This window comes from Scyliorhinus canicula, chromosome 8, assembly GCF_902713615.1.
Source record: "Scyliorhinus canicula chromosome 8, sScyCan1.1, whole genome shotgun sequence".
In the NCBI taxonomy this organism is placed as follows: Eukaryota; Metazoa; Chordata; class Chondrichthyes; order Carcharhiniformes; family Scyliorhinidae; genus Scyliorhinus; species Scyliorhinus canicula.
In genome coordinates, this window is record NC_052153.1 from 146203415 (window position 1) to 146226615 (window position 23201).

The 23201-nt window shown below is 46.4% G+C and overlaps 1 protein-coding gene across 1 annotated transcript in view; it reads right to left on the bottom strand.

The window, feature by feature from the left end:
- LOC119969926 (single-stranded DNA-binding protein 3-like) overlaps positions 1–23201 on the bottom strand; it is a 483574-nt gene that overhangs the window by 319922 nt on the left and 140451 nt on the right. The window contains exons 2-3 of the mRNA XM_038803895.1: positions 20100–20172; positions 19007–19068 (exon numbers count right to left, since the gene is read on the bottom strand). Of these exons, the coding sequence (XP_038659823.1) occupies positions 19007–19068; positions 20100–20172 (135 nt within the window). The remainder of the gene's footprint in view (positions 1–19006; positions 19069–20099; positions 20173–23201) is intronic.

Here is a 23201-nt window from a genome sequence, read left to right on the forward strand (position 1 = left end):
AGTCGTTGGCGGATAGGATCAAGGAAAACCCTAAGGCTTTCTATAGGTATATCAGGAACAAAAGAATGACTAGAGTAAGATTAGGGCCAATCAAGGATAGTAGTGGAAAGTTGTGTGTGAAATCAGAGGAGATAGGGGAAGCGTTAAATGGATATTTTTCGTCAGTGTTTACACTGGAGAAAGACAATGTTGTCGAGGAGAATACTCAGGTTCAGTCGACCAGGCTAGATGGAATTGAGGTTCACAAGGAGGAGGTGTTAGCAATTTTGGAAAATGTAAAAATAGATAAGTCCCCTGGGCAAGATGGGATTTATCCTAGGATTCTCTGGGAAGCCAGGGAGGAGATTGCAGAGCCTTTGTCCTTGATCTTTATGTCGTCTTTGTCGACAGGATTAGTGACGGAAGACTGGAGGCTAGCAAATGTTGTCCCCTTGTTCAAGAAGGGGAGTAGAGACAACCCTGGTAATTATAGACCTGTGAGCCTTACTTCGGTTGTGGGTAAAATGTTGGAAAAGGTTATAAGAGATAGGGTTTATAATCATCTTGAAAAGAACATGTTGATTAGCGATAGTTAACACGGTTTTGTGAAGGGTAGGTCATGCCTCACAAACATTATTGAGTTTTTTGAGAAAGTGACCAAACAGGTGGATGAGGGTAAAGCAGTTGATGTGGTGTATATGGATTTCAGTAAGGTGTTTGATAAGGTTCCCCATGGTAGGCTATTGCAGAAAATAAGGAAGTATGGGATTGAAGGTGATTTAGCGGTTTGGATCAGTAATTGGCTAGCTGAAAGAAGACAGAGGGTGGTGGTTGATGGCAAATGTTCATCCTGGAGTTCAGTTACTAGTGGTGTACCACAAGGATCTGTTTTGGGGCCACTGCTGTTTGTCATTTTTATAAATGACCTGGAAGAGGGTGAAGAAGGAGGGGTTAGTAAATTTGCAGATGACACGAAGGTCAGTGGAGTTGTGGATAGTGCTGAAGGATGTTATAGGATACAGAGGGACATAGATAAGCTGCAGAGCTGGGCTGAGAGGTGGCAGATGGAGTTTAATGCGGAAAAGTGTGAGGTGGTTCACTTTGGAAGGAGTAACAGGAATGCAGAGTACTGGGCTAATGGCAAGATTATTGGTAGTGTAGATGAACAGAGAAATCTCAGCATCCAGGTACATAAATCCCTGAAAGTTGCCACCCAGGTTAATAGGGCTGTTAAGAAGGCATATGGTGTGCTAGCCTTTATCAGTAGGGGGATTGAGTTTCGGAGCCACAAGGTCATGCTGCAGCTGTACATAACTCTGGTGCGGCCGCTCCTGGAGTACTGCGTGCAGTTCTGGTCACCACATTATAGGAAGGATGTGGAAGCTTTGGAAAGGATTCAGAGGAGATTTACTAGGATGTTGCCTGGTATGGAGGGAAGGTCTTACGAGGAAAGGCTCAGGGACTTGAGGTTGTTTTCATTAGAGAGGAGAAGGCTGAGAGGTGACTTAATAGAGACATATAAGATAGTCAGAGGGTTAGATAGGGTGGACAGTGAGAGTCTCTTTCCTCGGATGGTGATGACCAACACGAGGGGACATAGCTTTAAATTGAGGGGTGGTAGATATAGGACAGATGTCAGAGGCAGTTTCTTTACTCAGAGAGTAGTAGGGGTGTGGAACGCACTGCCTGCAACAGTAGTAAACTCGCCAACTTTAAGGGCATTTAAGTGGTCACTGGATAGACATATGGATGAAAATGGAATAGTGTAGGTCAGATTGGCTTCAGATGGTTTCACAGGTCGGCGCAACATCGAGGGCCGAAGGGCCCGTACTGCGCTGTAATGTTCTATGTTCTATGTTCTAATGTAAGCCGACTTGTGACAATAAAGATCATTATTATGTGGGTGGTTGCACATCATCAGCGGTTTCACACCAGCCTTCAGCGTGTTCCATGATTTTCCATGGCAGACATAAGAAGAAGTTCCATGGGAAATTCACACAGGCACAAAACCAGTTTTTGCGCCTCCTGCTCCCCCCCACCCCCCATACCACGCCTGCCACTGAATCTGCCAACATGGGAGAATTTCAGCTTCGTATTGTTAGCAAAGTTGTCTGCAATACTCGCGACCTTTTCATCCAAGTCATGATGGAGATTGTAAGTAGTTGAGGCCTTGTCACTGATCCCTGTAGCATTGCATTATTTGCAGTTTGTCAACCCGAAAATGACATATTTATCATGACTCTCCATTTCCTCTTTGTTAGCCAATCCTTTATCCATAGAACATAGAACATAGAACAGTACAGCACAGAACAGGCCCTTCGGCCCTCAATGTTGTGCCGAGCCATGATCACCCTACTCAAGCCCACGTATCCACCCTATACCCGTAACCCAACAACCCCCCCCCCCCTTAACCTTACTTTTTTTTTATTAGGACACTATGGGCAATTTAGCATGGCCAATCCACCTAACCCGCACATCTTTGGACTGTGGGAGGAAACCGGAGCACCCGGAGGAAACCCACGCACACAGGGGGAGGACGTGCAGACTCCACACAGACAGTGACCCAGCCGGGAATCGAACCTGGGACCCTGGAGCTGTGAAGCATTTATGCTAACCACCATGCTACCCTGCTGCCCCATGTTAATATATCACGCCAACACCACCTTGTGTTTATGTGCCACCATATTGAATGCCTTTTGGAAATTCAAATGCATTACATCCACTGGTTCCCATTTACCCACCCTCCTTGTTACATTCTCGAAGAACTCTAATACATTTTTCACACATGATTTACCTTTCCTAAAACAATGTTGACTCTGTTGGATTATATTGTGACTTTATACAGACCCTACTACTATTTCCTTAACAACGGGTTCCTTGACATCCGGTGACGGGGATATGCTGAGTAGTCGCACAGGAGGTGGCTCTTCTACGCAGCCAAAAATAAGCTCTTTCGCACAAAATAAGCCAGTGACAAGGTAGCACAGTGGTTAGCATAGTTGATTCACAGCGCCAGGGTCCCAGGCTCAATTCCCCGCTGGGTCACTGTCTGTGCGGAGTCTACACATTCTCCGCGTGTCTGCATGGGTTTCCTCCGGGTACTCCGGTTTCCTCCCACAGTCCAAAGATGTGCAGGTTAGGTGAATTGGAACAAGCTAAATTTGCCCTTAGCGTGAAAAAGGTTGGGTGGTGTTACTGGGTTATGGGGATAGGGTGGAGGTGTGGGCTTAGGTAGGGTGCTCTTTGCAAGGGTCGGTTTAGACTCAATGGGCTGAATGGCCTCCTCCTGCACTGTAAATTCTATAACCTGCCAATACAGGAAAAAAAGGTATCCCCGCACCTCAACAAACACCAACGGGAAAGGAGATGCCGAACAACAGCCAGTCCAGAGGCTGTGTAGAAACAGACGCACGAGGCGATGAAACGCAGGCCTCTCCAGAGATAGAAGGACCAACCCCCCCCCCCTCTCTCTCTCTCTCACTAGGGAGTGGTTAAACAATGTTTCTCTCAAGGGAACTGAGAGAACATAGGAGACGAAAACCGACATAGGAGACGAAAACCCAAAGCTGCGAAACAACCAAGGGCAATAATCGCTAAAATGCGGGTCCTACAAACGGACTTTGTCAAGAGTAGACAGCTAACATCAAACATCAGGCACCTGCTGAAAGTGATAATGACCCAATCCGGGGAGGAGAACACCTGATATGATCATCTTCCTGGACGCAGAAAAGGCCTTCGACACAGTTAAATGGAAGTACCTATTGGAGATACTGGTGCGGTTCGGGCTTGGAGCAGGGTTCAATGCCTGGGTGAAACTCCTGTACAGTGCTCCCATAGCAAGCGTATTGACAAATACTCCCAGGTCTAAGTACTTCCATCTGCACAGAGGCACAAGGCAGGGATGCCTGTTGTTCCCACTGCTGTTTGCCCAGTGATCGAACCACTAGTGATCACGCTCAGGGCGCTAATGAATTGGAACATAGAACATACAGTGCAGAAGGAGGCCACTTGACCCATCGAGTCTGCACCGACCCACTTAAGCCCTCACTTCCACCCTATCCCCATAACCCAATAACCCCTCCTAACCTTTTTTGGACACTAAGGGCAATTTATCATGGCCAATCCACCTAACCTGCACGTCTTTGGACTGTGGGAGGAAACCAGAGCACCCGGAGGAAACCCAGGCAGACAAGAGGAGAACATGTAGACTCCGCACAGTGACCCAGCTGGGAATCGGACCTGGGACCCTGGCGCTGTGAAGCAACAGTGCTAGCCACTTGTGCTACCGTGCTGCCCAGGAAGGGGATCTGGAGATGGGACAGAGAGCACACAGTCTCGCTCTACGCGGATGACCTGCTCCTCTACATCTCAAACCCACAAAGCAACATGGAAGGAATCATGGCACTCTTGAAAGAACTTGGAGCCTTCTCAGGCTACAAACTCAACCTGGTCAAAAGTGCGATCACCCGGTGAACCCGCAAAGAGGAGGGGCAGAGTTGGAGGGGCTGCGATTTAAACTCCCAACATAAATTCCGCTCCCTTGGGATCCAAATTGCCCATGACTGGATACGGATCCAAAAATGAAACCTGACCAGTCTGATGGAGGAAGTAAAAAATGACCTGCAACGGTGGGACACTCTCCCTGGTTGGGAAAGTACAGACGATCAAGATGAACGTACTGCCTAGGCTCCTCTCCTGTTCTGATCAATACCGATCTTCATCCCCAAGGTCTTCTTCAACTTATTAGAAAAGCTGATCATGGTGTGTATACGTGTGTGTGTGTGTGTGTGTGTGTGTTTCGGGGGGGCCCTTGGATCCCCTAAAAGGTGCTGCAGAGAGCGAGAGCCATAGGGGAACTAGGACTCCCAAACCTGCAATATTACCACTGGACAGTAACTGCGGAAGAGGTAAAGGGGTAGATACAAGAGCCAGAAGCCGAGTGGGTGCAAATAGAGGAAGGCTCCTGCAGGGGCACCTCCCTTGGGGCCCTAGCCATGGCTGCGCTCCCATCCCCATCGAACAAACACTCAACAAGCCCAGCAGTGATAGCAACGCTCAGGTCGTGGAACCAATTGCGACAACACTTTAGACTGACCGAAATGTCAATTAAAGCCCCCATCTGCAATAACCATAGGTTTGCGCCCACTAAAATAGACGCAACCTTCAAAGGGTGGAGACAGGACAGGGAGACGCTGACAGTTAGGGACTTCCACACAGACAATTGACTGACATGGGCAGCACGTTAGCACAAGGGGATAGCACTGTGGCTTCAAAGCGCCAGGGTCCCAGGTTCGATTCCCTGCTGGGTCACTGTCTGTGTAGAGTCTGCACGTTCTCCCTGTGGCTGCGTGGGTTTCCTCCAGGTCCTCCAGCATCCTCCCAAGTCCAAAGATGTGCAGGTCAGGTGGGTTGGCCATACTAAATTGCCCTTAGTGTCCAAAAAAAGTTTAGGAGGGGTTATTGGGTTACAGGGATAGGGTGGAAGTGAGGACTTAAGTGGGTCGGTGCAGACTCGATGGGCCGAATGGCCTCCTTCTGTACTGTATGTTCTACATGTTCACAACACCTGAGGAACTAACAGAGATGTTCCAGCTGACAGGGAAATGATATATGCAGGTCAAAGACTTCTTGCATCGGGAAACAAGGGCATACCCATGACCACCGCAATAATCGTTGTTAGAGGACATACTAGATGCGGTCACCTTAGGGAGAGGGAACTGCAGCGACCAGTGTGGCGATTACTGGGAAGGGCACACACGCAACAGGACGAGGCAAGGGAAAAATGGGAGGAGGACTAGAGGTTTGAAATAGGGTGGGGATTCTGGAGCGAAGCACTGCACAGGGTCAACTCCACCTCCACTTGTGAAAGGCTAAGCCTAATGCAACTGAAAGTGGTACACGGAGCTTATTTAACTCGAACCCGAATAAGCAGGTTCTTCCTGGAGGACAAATGCAAAAGGTGCCAAGGAGGCCCAGCCAACTACGCCCACATGTTCTGATCTTGCCCCAGACTTGTCAGGTTCTGGACAGCCTTCTTTGAGGAAATGTCCAAGGTGGTGAGGATCAGGGTGGAACCTTGCCCGAGAGTGGCAGTCTTCAGGGTCTCAGCACAGTCAGATCTCTTCATGAGGAGGAGGGCCAACTCTCTTCCCTTTGCCTCCCTAATCGCCCGCTGGAGAATCCTTCTCAGCTGGCGATCAGCAACACTACCCAAAACTGCAGATTGGCTGTCTGACCTATCAGAAATTTTCCAGATTGAGAAATCTAAATTCACCATCCAGGGTCAGAAGAAGGCTTCCACAAACCGTGGGAGCCATTCACCCAGTTGTTCCAAGACCTGTTTGCAGCCAACAGTCAGTAAGCCAGCGGGAGTTGAAAGCCACGACTCAACAACAAACACAAATGAAAGAGGGGGGCGGGGGGAGGAACAAAGAAACAAGGAGCCAACCAGGTTCAGCAGATAACAAAATACACAGGGTCACGCCAACTAAACAGGAGCAAGATACAGGAGCTAAAGAGGGAAGAGGGCACGCCAAATAACTAGAAGAGGAGAGGGGATCAGGAAGAAAAGGGGGAGAGGAAGGTTGGGGACCTGTCTGGAAATAAGCACCAACTGGAGAACAGAAAACAAGAAGCTGCAACTATTGTAAATAACGAATGATGTATATGTATTTTTGTTTTCGCTGTACGTTCACGACTACCTTTGTTCTATACAACATAAAAAATCCTCTACATTTCAAAAACATTTGAAAAATAAATAAATAACGGGTTCCTTTGTTTTCTAATTTTGGCAGACATTGGCTAACTGCCTAATATTTCCTTCTCTCGGTCTGCTCCTTTCTTCAATAGAGGTGTTACATGTGCATTTTTCCACTTCACAGATGCTCATACTTTTCACTAGTGGTAGATACTATTGTCTCTTTATTTTAAAATATTCTTGGGATTATTTTCCTGTCATCCAGCATTAAAGATACAAGAATGTACAAAATACGTGTTCAAAGTCTCTGCCATTTTCTTGTTCCCATTATTAATTCAGTCTCATCCTCTCTGGACCCAATGTTCACTTTAGCTACTCTCTTCCTTTTTATATACTTGTAGAAGCTTGTCTTTTTTTTTAAAAATTTGTCGCTGGTTTACATTCTTATTTGAATTTCTCCATCTTTATTATTTTTTAAGTTATCCTTTGCTCGCTTCTACAATTTTCCTAATTTTCTGGCCGAAGCCTAATTTTCACAGCATGGTACTCCTTTTCTTTCAATTGGATACACTACCTAACTTCCTTAGTTAGCCACAGATGCTTTATCCTTCTCATAGTTTCTTTCTTCCTCAATGAAAATATATTTCTTGAACGAGAAGAACTGTCTCCTTATTAGATCTCATCTACTATTTTACACTTCAACCTATTTTCCCAATCCACTGAAGCCAATGCTATCTTCATAACTATGTAGTTGCCTCTACTTAAGTTTAAGACAGCAGTTTCAGACCCAGGTTTTTCACCCTAAAACTGAATGTGAAATTGTATTTTGTGGTCACTATTAAAGCATCCTTTACTCGGAGATTGTTGATCAATCCTGTTTCATTGAACATTACCAAATCTAAAAGTCCTCTTCCCTGGTTCGTTTCTGAATGTACTGTGCCATGATACTGCCCTGAGTATGTGCTATAAACCTATCCTCAAAGTTATCTTTGCCAATATGATTTGTCCAATCTATTGGATGTTTGAATTCACCCGATCGATTGCAGTTCTTTTCTTACAAAACTCCATTATTCCCTGGTATGCTCTGTCTGACAGTGTAGTTTCTGTTAGAGGTCCCATACGCTGCTCTCATCAGTGAGTTCTTCCCTTTTTAAAACTGATTCTACATCCTACATTAGGGTTGGATCTACAACTACATCCTACAATGGGAACAAGATTCTACATTAGGGGCTGGTTTAGCTCACTGGGCTAAATCGCTGGCTTTTAACGCAGACCAAGCAGGCCAGCAGCACAGTTCGATTCCTGTACCAGCCTTCCCGGACAGGCACCAGAATGTGGCGACTAGGGGCTTTTCACAGTAACTTTATTGAAGCCTACACGTGACAATAAGCGATTTTTCATTTCATCCTGATCTCCAAGCCGAGATATTTCTCACTGTTGTACTGAACTCATCCTTTATAAACAGAGCTAGCCCAACTCCTTTCCTTCCATCCAACCTTCCAAAATTTCTTGACTCTTGAATATTCAGTTCTCATCTTTGGTCACTCTGCAAAAATGGACAGAATTTAATGTTCTCCCCGATGATGAGTATGGTGATGGGGGTGTATTTAATCAGGCAGGGAGGTTTCAGGTTCCGCTTTTCTGTCTCCACCCCGATTAAATCAATGGTGTGAAGGTCCATCGACAGCCTTCCCACCCATTGTCAACAAAGGTCCTAATTAAGCAATTAAAGCTCAAAGGGGCCTCATCCAGCTATCGATATTAACCCTGTGGCAGTCAGGGGGCTCGTCATGCGGGGACCATGACAAACAGGATTGCTTTTGAGCTTCCAGAAGATCCCTCGCTCAAAGACACGGAGTGCTGTCGAGTGACCTGGCGTCAGGAATTGTGGAGCCCACTGAGACCCATCCCATGACCAGAAGTCCCTCCAGCCATGATCCCCTTTTGACATAACTCAGCTGCGGTCTGGGTGGGCAACTGGACCTCAGGTGGGTGCAGTACCGGCAACAGCCACCATCTCCTTGGTGGCACTGGCATTCAGTAAAGCTGCTTGCCTCTAATTGACCAGCTGCTCTCAGCAGATAGGACTTCAACTTCCGGGATCTTTGGCCCACCGCTGACCCATTAATTACTTACGCGGCACTTAATTCAGCAAGCCTTCCATAAAAGAGGAGGTTCTCATCGGCTCTACAGTAGCCATGTGACTGTACCATCATCTTCATCAAATGCCATCCCATGTCTCAGTAATAGTTTCATTTTTAATGCAAGTAAGTAACATTCCTCCTCCTCTCTACCTTTTGTACCAAGGCTTCCAGTGCAGCCTTGGAAATCTGGAAGCCTGTCGTCTGTCACATTGAGCCATTCTTGTGTCTTTCCCATGTCAGAATCAGGTGTAAAATTACTTCCAGCACCTGTTCTATGCAGAATCCCCTTTAGGAAGTGCCGGCAGATTAACCTTAATTAACCTTAATTGGTTTTAGCCCCTCATGATTTTGCACCCCGTGCTCGGGCATGCAGTCATTCAAAAGCAGACATAGAACTAGCTGTACAATGCAATCAACAGAACATTTACATTTTACTGCTTTCAGAAGCAACATGCGTTTGATTAATTGTGTATCAAAGGCTCCGTGTCCAATTTTGGGGGGGTAAGCAGATTTTTCAAGCAATACTTTATGAGCTAGTTCCATAGCAGACTGTAAAACTGGCTCATAACTGCCTTATAGTTTCCTGCTTTCTGTCTCTTGCTTTCTTGAATAGAGGTGTTACATTTGCAGTTTTCCAATTCACAGATGCTCATACTTTTCTCTAGCGATAGAGACGGTTGTCTCTTTATTTTCTAATATTCTTGGCACGGTATTTCAGCTTGTATAATGGAGCATTTTCTCCTGGCATTGTTGAAACCATCCTTGACATTATTTTTGGATGATAAGTAATGAGTTGATCTGAGGTCATTAGGTAAACCGTGAGCAGAAGATATCACAGAGCACTAGCTGCGGTGTCTTGTTTAAAAAAAAAATCTGATTTTCTTACCAAAAAATATCAAAGAGGAAACAGAATGTATTGCTTCAATTTAAAGTCTAGTACCAGAATAAAAGCATCCACAATCTATAACACACTTCACACAGTTAGTTCCACTGTTGGCCTTCAGTGTACACTTTACAGAGGCCAGGTTCCAAGTCAAATTCCGACATATCAACTCAAGGCCATCTTAGATGTCAGTCAGAACAGATAGTACTACAATTCTTTTCTGCAGTTGTTCTCATAGACATTAATGGATTAGAAATGAGAAATAGCCTTTTTTAGGATGATGATTAGGACCCAGTTAAACCGCTCCAATGACTTTTGCTTTTGTTAGTCCCTCACAATTCTGTGTCCATGTTCAGGCATGCAGCCATTCAATAGCATCCTTAGTACTGGCTGTAAGTTACAATCATGGGCTGCAAATTCTTTTTTTTTTATTATTATAATTTAGAGTACACAATTCATTTTTTTTTCAATTAAGGGGCAATTTAGCGTGGCCAATCCACCTAGCCTACACATCTTTGGGTTATGGGGACAAAACCCACACAAACACAGGGAGAATGTGCAAACTCCACACGGACAGTGACCCAGAGCCGGGAACGAACTTGGGACGTCGGCGCCATGAGGCAACAGGGTTAACCCACCACGCCACCGTGCTGCCCATGGGTTGCAAATTCAACTACGTAGCCAAGTTTTCTGTCACCATGGGTCCAGCATTTCCTCCAAAATGGCACCCTCGATACACAAAACCTCTGGTGTTAGCCCTAGCGTATGCCATTTTGATGAAAGCATCGGAACATGTACAGGGACTATCTGTTGGAAGTATGTGGAATGGTTGATTTGAAGTCAGCACAGTCACTTTGGAGCTCAGTGTTTCAGTTAATGCTCCCTTAACCTCCCATAGTTGAAACAATTGCTCAGCAGAAGGAAGGATTCCCAACTGGTGCGATTTAAAGGGATCAAAAACTAATTTCAGTTTAGTTGCTGAATTATTTCTCCCGGATCTCTTTTTTAAATTCTGGAATCGTTTGCTGGCTTCCAGAGTTGTTAAAACTTGCTAATGTTGACAGGGAGTAGGGTGGTCATGGTAAAGAACTTTGTACTGACTTAAAGGGTTCTCCACGGACCACTTTCTCCTAGGTATGAGTACAGTAGTGTATATCCCTTTACACAATAGCATGACAGCGGGAATGAGCTATTAACAAACGAACTATGGGAAAAGAGAGGAGGAGGACTTGGAGAAGGTCCCTGAGCTTAAGTTCATATCCATTCAGTTTGATCATGGAGCAATGCTCCTTCCTGAAATTCACTGACAGTGGGCACAATCTAATGGCTGAGTTGCGATCCATGCGAGCCAGTTAGATCACAGGAATGGGGGCAGCACGGTGGCGCAGTGGGTTAGCCCTGCAGCCTCACGGCACCGAGGTCCCAGGTTCGATTCCGGCTCTGGGTCACTGTCAGTGTGGAGTTTGCACATTGTCCTCATGTTTGCGTGGGTTTCGCCCCCACAACCCAAAAATCTGCAGGGTAGGTGGATTGGCCACGCTAAATTGCCCCTGAATTGGAAAAAGTGAATTGGGTACTCTAAATTTATTTTTAAAAAATCACAGGAGTGGCCGAAATTGGGATCCGCGCCAGGCGCCAATCGGTTTCGAATATAACCGGCCCGCTCCCGTGGATGGGTTCCAGGTACCATCCAGACGTGGCGAGGTACAAATTAACACCAATTGAGGGCAATGTCCATCTCATTAACACAATGTCCATCTCCTGTGGGAGTTCACATGTGACCTTCAACACACCTATTTAAAATCGGGAACCTAGTGCAATAGTTGCTGTGGGGATCGATGGAGGAGGCGAGTAGCCATTCTCGAAATCAGGCATGCAGCCTGGGGAGTTGCTGCCCCAGTGCTCGGGAGGGAGGAGAATGTGACCATCAGTAGGGGGTTGTCCCTGGGTCAGGGGAGTGAGGGACTCAGCGTCTGTGGGTCCTACAGACCATCCCCCAGATTGTGTGTACTCATAACAGGGGCAACTACAGCTGCTGCCTGGGTCCCACCGAACACCTCCAGGCCATAGCCCTGTCCGAGGTAATATGGTACAATCTCCCTCTGACTGTGAACAGCCTCTGGCTGCACATGTGAAGGCTATTGCTAATAGGGAATTGGCAATGTTAGTTATGTGAGCATTTCACAGCTCTCAAGTGGATTCTCTTAGGTGCACGTGCCACATCTCAGACAACTGTGAGGCCTCAACACTCTGCCTGCATCCTGGAAGAATCAGCACCAGAGGCATCAGTCAACAATCAAAGACGGCAGAGCTGAGCTTCAGCACTGGGAATATCCCCGTGGCCAGAAGGTAAGTTTGTGGACCACGGGAGGGTACCTGAGTTCGGTCCCCCTAACGTTCCCGGCAGGGGTCCAAGGTCTAAGGGCCCCGACAGTCGCCGGGGGTGCGGGTCCAGGGCAGTGATCCCCCAGCAGAACTGGCATGCTGGATGGTCCTATGCGAGAAGGTGGGGCACATAAGGATGGGGGAGGCTTAGGGCTTTGAGGGTCCCGGGGAGGAAGCCATAGCTGATTGTCAGTCTCTCATCTTCTCCAATTCCTTATAGGTACAACAATATGGATGGTATTGTCGACCCGCAGTTTCAGCTCTTGAAATGAAAATGAAATGAAATGAAAAATGAAATGAAAATCGCTTATTGTCACGAGTAGGCTTCAATGAAGTTACTGTGAAAAGCCCCTAGTCGCCACATTCCGGCGCCTGTCCGGGGAGGCTGGTACGGGAATCAAACCGTGCTGCTGGCCTGCTTGGTCTGCTTTAAAAGCCTGCGATTTAGCCTTGTGAGCTAAACCAGCACACTCTTGCGGTGCTGGTGGCAGCCCAAGTGGCTAGACACCGGAGAAGGCGGCGGCAGCATCAATGGACCCCATGTGCAGGGGTCACCGCATACTCTGCAGACCCAGCCGCCCATCAGACCGGTAGAGACCCGGGGGGGGGGGGGGGGGGGGGGAGTGAAGGCGGGGAGTGAAGGCGCAGGATGTATGAGCGTCGTTGGTTGTTTAACAAGATGTTGGACAGCATGTGCCGCAGGAGGCTCCGTCTCACCAAGGGGACAGTGAGGCACCTGTGCCATGTCCTTGCAGACTTGGCACCCCATGGAGGAGAAGGATACCTGCTCCCGGTGCCTGTGAAGGTCACCTCAGCCATGAACTTTTATCCCACCGATTCATTCCAGGGCTCGAGCAGGGACTTGTGCAGCATATCACAACCTACAGCCCACAAGTGCATCCGGTGGTCAAAGATGCCCTATAAGCCGGGCAGCTGTCTATATAAACTTCGAACTGGACTGAGCCCATACAGATGCCTGGGCAGCAGAATTCTCAACCATCGCCAGGATGCCCCAGGTCCATGGGGTAATTGATGTCATGCATGTCGCCTTGCACGTACCGGGGCATCAGGGAGCGCCCTTCATTAACAGGAAGGGATTCCACTCCCTGAATGTTCAACTCATGTGTGACCACCACCTCTGAATCATACACGTGTGTGCTTCTTATGGGACGAGACTCCGTCCATCATCTCACCCCCTACCCCCCAAGTCCCCCTTCCCCCTCCAGTCCCCACTTGTTCCCGATCAATTCCTTCCCCCATTTGCCCCCCACCCCCACCCCCCCACTACCCTGTTACACCCTCCCAACATCTGTGTAGCATCACTCCAGGGTGATGGGCCTGTGTCCGCAAGTCTTTATTCAAGAGAGAGGGGGAGGTGATAACTCGCTGTGAGGTAAACCCTGGCATTCCTCAATCTATACCATAGGCTGACTCCTGTCTTTCTGCTGACAGCGCATGCATATCCATCATCTGCACGTGGTATGCATTGGAGGCTCCTTATCTAGAACCACTATCCCCAGGGGGCAGGGGGCAACAAGTTGTGAGGTGCAGGTCAGCCCGCAGTGCGGAATATGTATCAGGTGTACAACGCTTTAGTTGTGCTCTTACAAACTCTAACTGTCCCAAGCTAACAATCGTTCCCCCTCTCCTCCCCCCAGTACCCACTCAGTGATCCTCAATCTTTTTAAGCTTCCATGCGCCGCCGCTACATCTAATTGAGTCCCCAGGATGCACAGGTAGGGCCAGCCTGCTGCTTTTTGTGCCCTGTGGCCTTTGATACTCCTGGCGGGCGTCCTCTGGAAGGCCTGGGGCCGGACGGCACCAGTCAGCACACCGGTGACACTGGCGTTGCCGCGCCACCCTGTTCTACTGCTGACCCTGAGACGCTTTGGGGTATGGGGGGGAGAGGGGGGGGGTAGCTGGGCAGGGGACTGGGAGGAGCTGGAGACCACTGTTGTCTCCCTGGTGGAAGGCCCCGGGTTGGCCTCCAGTGTTCCCGCCTCCGGGACGGTGTCCAGGGGCCCGAGGGACTCCATATGATGGAGTTGCAGTTGGAGTAAGCTCCAACGGCCTCTGCACCATATGGCCTTGCCGGTAGTGGCGCCTCTTCATGTGTGCACCACGGTGTCGGCACCCTCAGCGACGCTCCTCAGTGCCTGGGCCACGCTCAGCAGTATCTTGGCAATGCCCACCTGCGCCGGGGTCACGTGCCCCAGTGACACAGACATGCTGGCAATGCCCTCAGCCATGCCGTCACTGATTGAGCTATGTCTTGGACACCAACACTCGTGGCGCTGACGTTGTGCTCAACTGCAGTCGCCAGTGTTGGCCTCGGTGCCATGCACTGCCATCTCTATCTCCGGCACCAGTAGCCTGTGGGACTCCTCCAATTGGCTATGCACTCAACGGTGTATCGCTGACATCCCCTCCTGTATCTAACGGGCGTGTCCAAGGGTCGGCATCAGCTCCTGAATAACCTTGCCTAGAGGCTCGGCATCTGACTGGGACGCAGCTGCGTCCTGGGATCCAGCAGATCTCTGATTGCTCACTCCCTTGGATTTCCTGCCTCTGCCTGAAGTGCATCAGCAACTGTGTGGTGCTCATCAGATTGTGCCCCCAGAAGCCTGTCCAGTCGTGGTGGACAGGGACACCGAGGTGGGTGTCTCTGCGCTGATGGAGGGTGGGGGGTAACAGATGTGGCACATCAATGGTTGTGCCATCCTTGGAGCTGTCCTCCGAGGTGATGGCTTGGGGGGGGTTTGCCCTGAATGGCCCTGTCCCATCCAATGGAGATCCTGCCAGAGAAAGGACATGTGGTCAGTGAGAAAGAACATGTGGTCACCTCTGTGGTGCAGTGTCTGCTCTATCCTCGGTCAGCCCTGCGATCTCCAGGGCCCAGGCAGGAAACGGGGTGCTGGACATCAGAGTCCCCCATTGCCTATTTTACGCCAACCTCTCCTGCAGGGACAAAGAGGGGGCATCATGAGCTGCACGCCTTATCAATCGGGCAGGGTCTATGGCAGATGACATGTGTGGAACCGCTGCTGACATGGGTGGGTTGCGTTGTTGGGTAGCAGGGTGTGCTGGGACACAGGCATGGTATTATGCTCCAGAAATCTAGCACTTGCTGTAGCCTTACAGCAGAACAAGGAACACATTGTTAGTGGCTCTGAATGTCAACACTGTCATGAAGGTTTATGCTTCTGGCAACTTCCAGGCATGTGCAGGTAGTATTTGCATCATCTCCTCAGTCTGCCATACACTGCTGCATAAGGGAAGTCAGCAACTTCTGTATTCCAAAACAACCAAACACATTTGATTCTCTCTTGCCAGAGAGGAGCAGATGGAGTCAGCACACGCAGCTTTACAAGGATTGAAGGATTCCTTTGGTACAGGTGCCACTAAAAGAATATGAATATTACGTCAAAGTCATGATTATTAGAGATTGTTGTCAGGTGAATTTTAATTGTGTGGTGCATTGAATAGTGCATGAGGTGAGTTGTGCAGTTGGTGGGATATGGCATTTGGAGATACATTCACTGCACAGTAAGTCCTCACTTGAAGCCTCCTCGCTTAACGTAATTTTGTTTTAACATATTTATTGTTTAGGGCCCGTTTTTCAATTTGCATCACCATTACGAGCTCTGCACTCTGGTCCAGCTGTTGCCATGCTTTGATGCCGGAGCTGCAGTTGTTGTCATCAGAGGCTGTGACTGTGGAAAAAGAGCGAGGTCCGAGATCTAGGAGCAGAAGCACGGGGCAGGGATGGAAGCCACCAGCCATCGCTGGGGTAGTGATGTGTGAGTAATCTGAGGTGGGGGGGGAAGCCCAGCTCCAACCAGCCCCCCCCCCCTCTCTCAGGTTGTAACAGTGCCCCCCCCCCCCCTCCACCCCTACACACCCCTCCATCCACAGCCCGGGTAAAGGACTTGGCCTCCAGCAGACTGCCAGGAAGAGGACCAAGCTCCGAGCCCAAGTGCAGCCTCGGACTGAGAGTTGGCCAAAGCCTTGGCACGTCATAACATTCAAGGCCAAGTGCTGGCAAATGGGTCGGTAGGTAGATCAGGTATTTTTTGTGTGTCAGTGCAGAATCAATGGGCCGAAGGGCCTCTTCTACACCGTATTTTCAGTGATTCTGTGATGGCTTGTTTGAGTGACTTAGTGTTATCTAATTTCAATCTATAAAGTATTTATGTTAGATTTAGTGATTTATTTATTTTACAAGTCGTTCTAGTTAGGGATGCATGCTTCTGCAGATGTACAATACAGTATTTCAACTTGTACTTTTATTTTTATGGGCAAAAAGTGCCTGAAGGAACCCAACTCTGGCTTTAGCATTGATTCCAATGGGAACCCATGATTCACTTAAAGTTGTTTCACTCAAGGTTCTGATTTTTAGGAACACAGCCATAAATTTAGGTGAGGATTTACTGTACTCATGTGAGGTCACTGAAATACTTCTTCCACTGCATTCAGGATCTCAGGACTGACTCCTGGTTCTGAGTACCATGGCTATCTGCTTCCACAAAGGAAAAAAACAGTAACACTTGGGAAATAATTGCTACTGGTCTTGTAAACCTTAATAGAACTCTGATTCAGACCAGGATCAGTCATTTCCAAAATAAAAGCAAAATACTCTGGATGCTGGAAATCTGAAATAAAAAGAGAAAATGCTGCAAAAACTCAGCAGGTCTGGCAGCATCTGCAGAAGAGAAAAACGAGGTTACCGTTTCTAGTCCACAGGACAATAATTCCCAAGTGTTATTGGTTTTCCCTTCTGGCAAGTGGTTCCCTCTCTCCTTTGGCACAGCCTCAAAGAACCTTTGAGACTGTTCTCCAGCCTGTTATGCCCTGCAGTGTTCTTCTTGCTCACACTCTCTTCTGCAGCCAGTTGCAGCACCCAAGCCAACCAGAATGCACTTCCCCTGTAAGAGGTGCAGGCTAGCTTTAAGCACTATGTGCTGGGTTTAAGTAGTGTCAGCATTCTATAAACCTTGGCCCCCTGCTGAGTCATGCAGCCATTCAGCAGCACAGCTAGCATTGACAGCACACAGCTATCATGCAAATCAACACAAAGTTGCTATAATTATGAAATATCATGATATCTACGACTATTTTCAGGGCAGGTCTAATTTTGCGGCCTTGGTACTTATTCAATGAGTTAACTCAAAATGTGAAGTAGTTACTTCTTAAATTGGAAAACACTACCCTTTATTTTAAAACCTTCTTTCATTTATGTTAAGGAGTACAAGCAAACATTAAGTCCTCCTGTCAGGAAAACAAAAAAACAACAAACTGCCAGGAGTGGCAAAAAGAATCTGTCTGTATTTCTCACTATGAGTGCAATCAGGCTGAACAAAGCAACCACATTCAGTGACCTCCAACAACTGATTAAATCCAACCTGTTTGTGCTGGATACATCAGAATCCAGACTATACTGATGAGAGGGGAGGGGAGGAATGATAATGATTTATATGATTTCCAGCTAGTAGCTCGAAAGCAAGCAGTCTAGTGGATATAGGTTTTCCTGGTTTCAAACCGTCATTTAATTACATCTCTCCCTTGTGCACTTAAGTTGCTAACTATTATCATAAATAATTAAAGGTTACATATTTTCACTAATATTTTTGGCTAAATATGATACTGAAAGTCAAATGCTATTTAATAACGTTGCAGTCATTTATATTAAAACTTATATTTTAAGAATGCTACTGACTTGAACAAGAGAGATGTCAGTGATGGGAGTTACATTAGTTTACACATTTGTCATCCACTATGTGTAGCAGGGACTTCAAAGCCAAGTACTGTTGTAGAACAAATCTCTTTCTATTTCAATATACATTATTCTCAGCTTTAGAAGACCATTCAATTTCTACCAGTACATTTTACCTTTTGCACCCCAGTCATCCTTGTGGCCCGAATGAGGTTGCCAATTGTGACCAATGTGCATCAAACCATGAACAGCAACTGCTCGCACACATTTCATTTGGAATCTTTGATGCCAACACACGGTGAGATACCTTTCATTCCTTCTGAAATGGCTAGGTCCCAAACCATGTCCCAACGGTAAAATAATCTGATTTTATGTTGCCATAAACGTGAAGCGTGCATATAATCAATTTAAAACTGAAATGTCAAATGTGTCTTTTTTTATATGTATTAAAAGTCATGACCATTTCATATCAGTCTCATGTTCTGCTGTCTGTCTTGTCCTCAAGGTGGTAATAACTGTTTATGCAATTAAAATTGGGTTTTGATTTTAAATAAACATTATAATATTAATTTCTAAAACCATGAAAAAATTTTTAAAACCTGGACATGAATCAACTGAATTATGCATTCAAACATCTCTGAAATAAAATCCACATTGTACAACTGAGAAAGCTCTATATTGCAGGCAGCTGTTATTACAGTGTAAATATCTGTCTGATACACACCATTATCAAAACAAGTATGTTGCCAACATACGCAAACAACTCAGTTGACAATGCATGCACAAGCTGTATCGAGAATCCACACAAAGTGGAATACTACATTTGTATCATGTATTTAAAGCGGGAAAACAGATGGGCATTTTTAATACAAAAGCAAAATATGCTGGAAATCTGAGACAGAAACAGAAAGTCCTGGAAATACTCAGCAAGTCCGGCAGCATCTGAAGAAGAGTCATATTCGACTCAAAATGTTAACTCGATTTCCATCTCCCCAGATACTGCCAGACCTGCTGAGTAGTTCCAGCACTTTGTTTTTATTTGGGGCATTTTTAACACCGCAACAAGACATTTGGAGCATGAGGATAATTTTTTGAAAATCACAAAGTAACGTTAAAATCATTTAATGTATTCAGCTCTAAACGTCATTTCAAAGTACTGGAAGGAACATATTAGATATATTAATTTATTATTAAAATAAACTTACCACCACCACGAATGTAAGAATCCTGGTGGTTCTCCTAATGTAATGTTTTTCTCCCATCGTATCTAAAATATAAATTCAGATCACAGCGATGTACGGACAGGTGTAATGTATGTTTACAACAACAACTTGTATTTACGCATCACGCTTTATAATGCAATTAAACTTCCCAAGTTACTTCACAGGAGAATTAGAAACAAAGTGGGAGTTTCCGCCCCTTCCCGCCAGTGGGACCTTCTTGTCCCAGCTGACCACCCCGCGCGGTGGGATGGGCAAGCCACACAAAACAGCGTAGGTATCATCAGGACCGGATGATCCAGTTGGCAGCCAATGATGAGCTGCCTCCGCCGCCAGAAAGTTGGGGGTGGGTGCGAATTCTGCCCAAAGTTTGATGCCAAGCCACACCAAGAGTCATTAGGTCAGATGATGAAAAGCTTGGTCAAAAAAGGTAATTTTTGAGGAGTGTCTTAAAGAATGAAAGCAGCCTGGAGAGGCAGAGAGGTGTAGAGAGGGAATTCAAGAGCTTTAGTCCAAGGCAACTGAAAGCGTGGCCACCAGTGGTGGAGCAATGGAATGCTTAAGAGGCCGAATTAGAGATAATTGGAAGGTAGAAAAAGAATAATCAAACTAATGTCCAAAATATATCCAGCCACTCACTAACTTAAAAATGTGATTTTATACCACACTGACATGTTAGATGTGAGCACAGTAAGAAGTCTTACAACAACGGGTTGAAGTCCAACAGGTTTGTTTGGAATCACTAGCTTTCGGAGCGTTGCTCCTTCATCAGGTGGGCGATTTAGGGAGGAAGTTCCATATGAAATAATCAAAATTCAGAGCCATCTCCTATTTGAAAATAGGATATTAGAAATCCTGCTAATGTCGACCTCAACCCATAAGGTTTTAAAATTATTCATACTTACTTTCACAAATATAAATAGCATGCACATGTGATTTATATTGTATACAGAATAGAAGTCCTATTTAAGATATATTTTAACCAGTTCATTAAAGAAGGTAGAATCTAAAAGTCCACAAGATTGAAAATTTATAACAAAACAAAGCCATAAGTACATACGTTTGAAGGAAGGCTCACCTCTGATAAAAATGTTTGTGCTGATTTTTGTGCTCCTACATGGAGTAGATATTCATATACGTACAGTGCTAACCTGAAATGTAAACATAAATTGATTCAGTGTTTTTACAATTTTGAAGAAATAAAAGCTTCAAGTCAAAACGATTCACACAACCATTTATGGCATGTTCCAGCCATCTCAGTCATGGTATTATGTTGAGGTAACGGCACTAAAGAAAATTAAGATTTTTTTGAATAAAATATAACAACAATCAGCGAGACATCATTGCCATTAGTTTTTTTTTAAGTTTAATATCTTGAACATAGAAATCCTTCTGAACTAATGGACACAATTTGCATCAAAAATGAACAGTAATTATAATATTTTAATGTTAAATTTCAATGTTTGTTTTCAATTTGGATGCAAATAATGTCCACCCGCAACAAATTAATCTGCAAAACTGCTTTTTATAACGGAGCAAACTGAGTGTAAAGTTAAGATTATAAGGGAAAACCGTCAGGAGATTACAACACTTGAAACACAGCAAATGCCTTCCAAGGAAAACCAGTATCAGATAGAGAATGGATTCAGATAGTTCCAGATATTAGTGATGGTACATTACGATTGAGACAGAAACTTACTGAAATGCCCTTTACCGAAAATGCAATAGGCATCCATCAATTTTATTTGGTGATGGTGCCGCGTATTATGAAAGTTTTAATGTAAAGATATTTTATTTAAAAAAACACATTTTTGCATCATGAATTCAATTCATGCGATGCTCCAGTTCTGTGATAGGAGGGAGCAAGAATGCCACTGTTAGGTCATTAAATTCTGGCATTTGTGTTATAATCGTTGAAGGATGCTTGCAGACCAGTTGAGGAAGCAGACGGCAGCAAGGGAAATTGGGAGGGTGAGAGACGACAGGGACAGGGTATAATTAAAGCTAGAGGGGGATGAATGGGGTTTTGAGGTCTTTCAATGGAGATTGTATGATTCAGAGCCTCTGGTGTGGGTGATGGGATGAGGCAGTTTTTAGATGGGTTGGAGTTCCCGAGTGTTGAGGAGGTGAAGGTGCAGGGACTGGGGCCCTGATTGGGCTGAGGGAGGTAATGCAGTGTGTGGGGTCAATGCAGACAGGGAAGGTCCCAGGTCTGGATGGGGTGCCAGTCGAGTTCTAAAGAAGTTTGGGTTGGAGCTGTCGCCCCTGCTAGTGGAGATGAATAATGAGTCGATGGTGCGTTTCTCCCCACTCTGTCTCAGGCTTCGACATCACTCATTGTAAAGAAGGACAAGGACCCGAAGCAGTGTGGATTGTACCGGCCAGTCTCACTGTTGAAGGTAGATGCAAAGGTTTTGGCAAAGGTGTTGGCGATACGAATAGAGGATTGTATGTCGGGGTGATAGGTGAGGACCAAACGGGGTTTGTGAAGGGGCAGCAGTTGTCGCCAAATATATGGGGTTTGCTTAATATTATGATGATCTTCTGCTGTACATCAGGCAGAAGGTGTAGAAGTCTGAAGACTCGCACTTTCCAGACATAGGAACAGCTTCTTCCCCACAACTACAAGACTCCTCAACGACTCCCCTTCAGACTGATCTGTTCCCTGTAAGAACACTATTCACAACGCCCTATGCTGCTCTTGCTCATGTATTTCTTTTGTTTGACCCCTTGTTCTGCACTGGAACCAATCACTGTTTGTCGATCTACCATTTGTCAATGCTTTCGGTTGATTATTCTTTTGTCTACTATGTACGTACTGTGTACATTCCCTCGGCCCCAGAAAAATACTTTTCTTTGTACTTTGGTACATGTGACAATAAATCAAATCAAATCAATCAATCAAAATCGGATTCGGTCGGGAGCCTATATAAGATTATGGAATTTTGGGGAAGTTTGACCGTTTTCCAGGGTACAAGCTTAATATGGGGAAAAGCGAGGTATTCCCAATTAGTGCACTGGGACAAGAGAGGAGCTCAGGGGAACTGCCACTTTGGTTGGTGGGGACGAGCTTTCACCACCTGGGGATTCAGGTGACACGGAGTTGGGCCCAGCTGCATAAGTTGAACTTGGTGCGGCTGGTGGAAAGAATGAAAGCGAACCTAAAGAGGTGGGATGTGTTGCCCTTGTCATTGGCGGGGCAGGTCCAGCCGGCAAAGATGACGGCGTTGCTGAATTTTCCATTTATGTTTCAGAACATCCCGGTTTTTGTGCCCAAGTCCTTTTATAGGAAGGTTAATAATGGGATGATCCGAAGGTTTGAGTGGACAGGAAAAGCTCTGCAGGTTAGGAAGGTGTTTTTGGAGAGGGATTAACGGGGGGTGGAGGGGGGGTGGTAGTATTGCCGAGCTTGTTGAACTACCACTGGGCAGCTAATATTGCAATGGTTAGGAAATGGGAGGTGGAGGAGTGTTCGATTTGGGGGCGGATGGACGCAGCCTCATGTAAGGGAACCAGCTTTAGGGCACTGTTTGGCGTTCCTTCTGTTCTCGCTGGTCAGGTTCTCCACGAGCCCGGTGGTGGTATGAGCACTGAGGGTTTTCAATCAGTGTTTGCAGTACTTTGGATTGGAAGCCATGTCTCTGTAGGCGCCGATTTGGATAACCATAGGTCACGTGGCGAGGTTGGATGCGAGGTTCCGGTATGAAAGCAGATGGAAATAGAATATTTTAGGGTTTTGTTTGTGGGTGGGAAGTTTTCAGTCCTGGAAGATCTGGAGGGGACGGACCAGTTACTGAAGGGAAATGGGTTCAGGTATCTGCAGGTTCAGGACTTTGTGAGGAAGGAAATGCTGTTGTTTCCGATGCTGCCGCCCCCGTTGTTGCAGGATAAACTTCTGTCCGAGGATGAAATAAGGGAGGGGTGGGTTACGGACATGCATGGGAAGTTCATGAAGAGAGGATATGAGGCGCAAGTGGGAGGAGTTGGGTGGGGACGGAATATGGAGTGAAGCTCCGCGGAGGGTGAATGCATCCTCTTCCTGTGCAAGACCAGACCTTATCCAATTTGAGGTGGTGCACAGTGCCCAATTGACGGTGTCCAGAATGAGTCGGTTCTTTCCAGGGGTGGAGGATAGGTGCGGGCAGTGTGCAGGGGGACCGGCGAATCGTGTGTATATGTT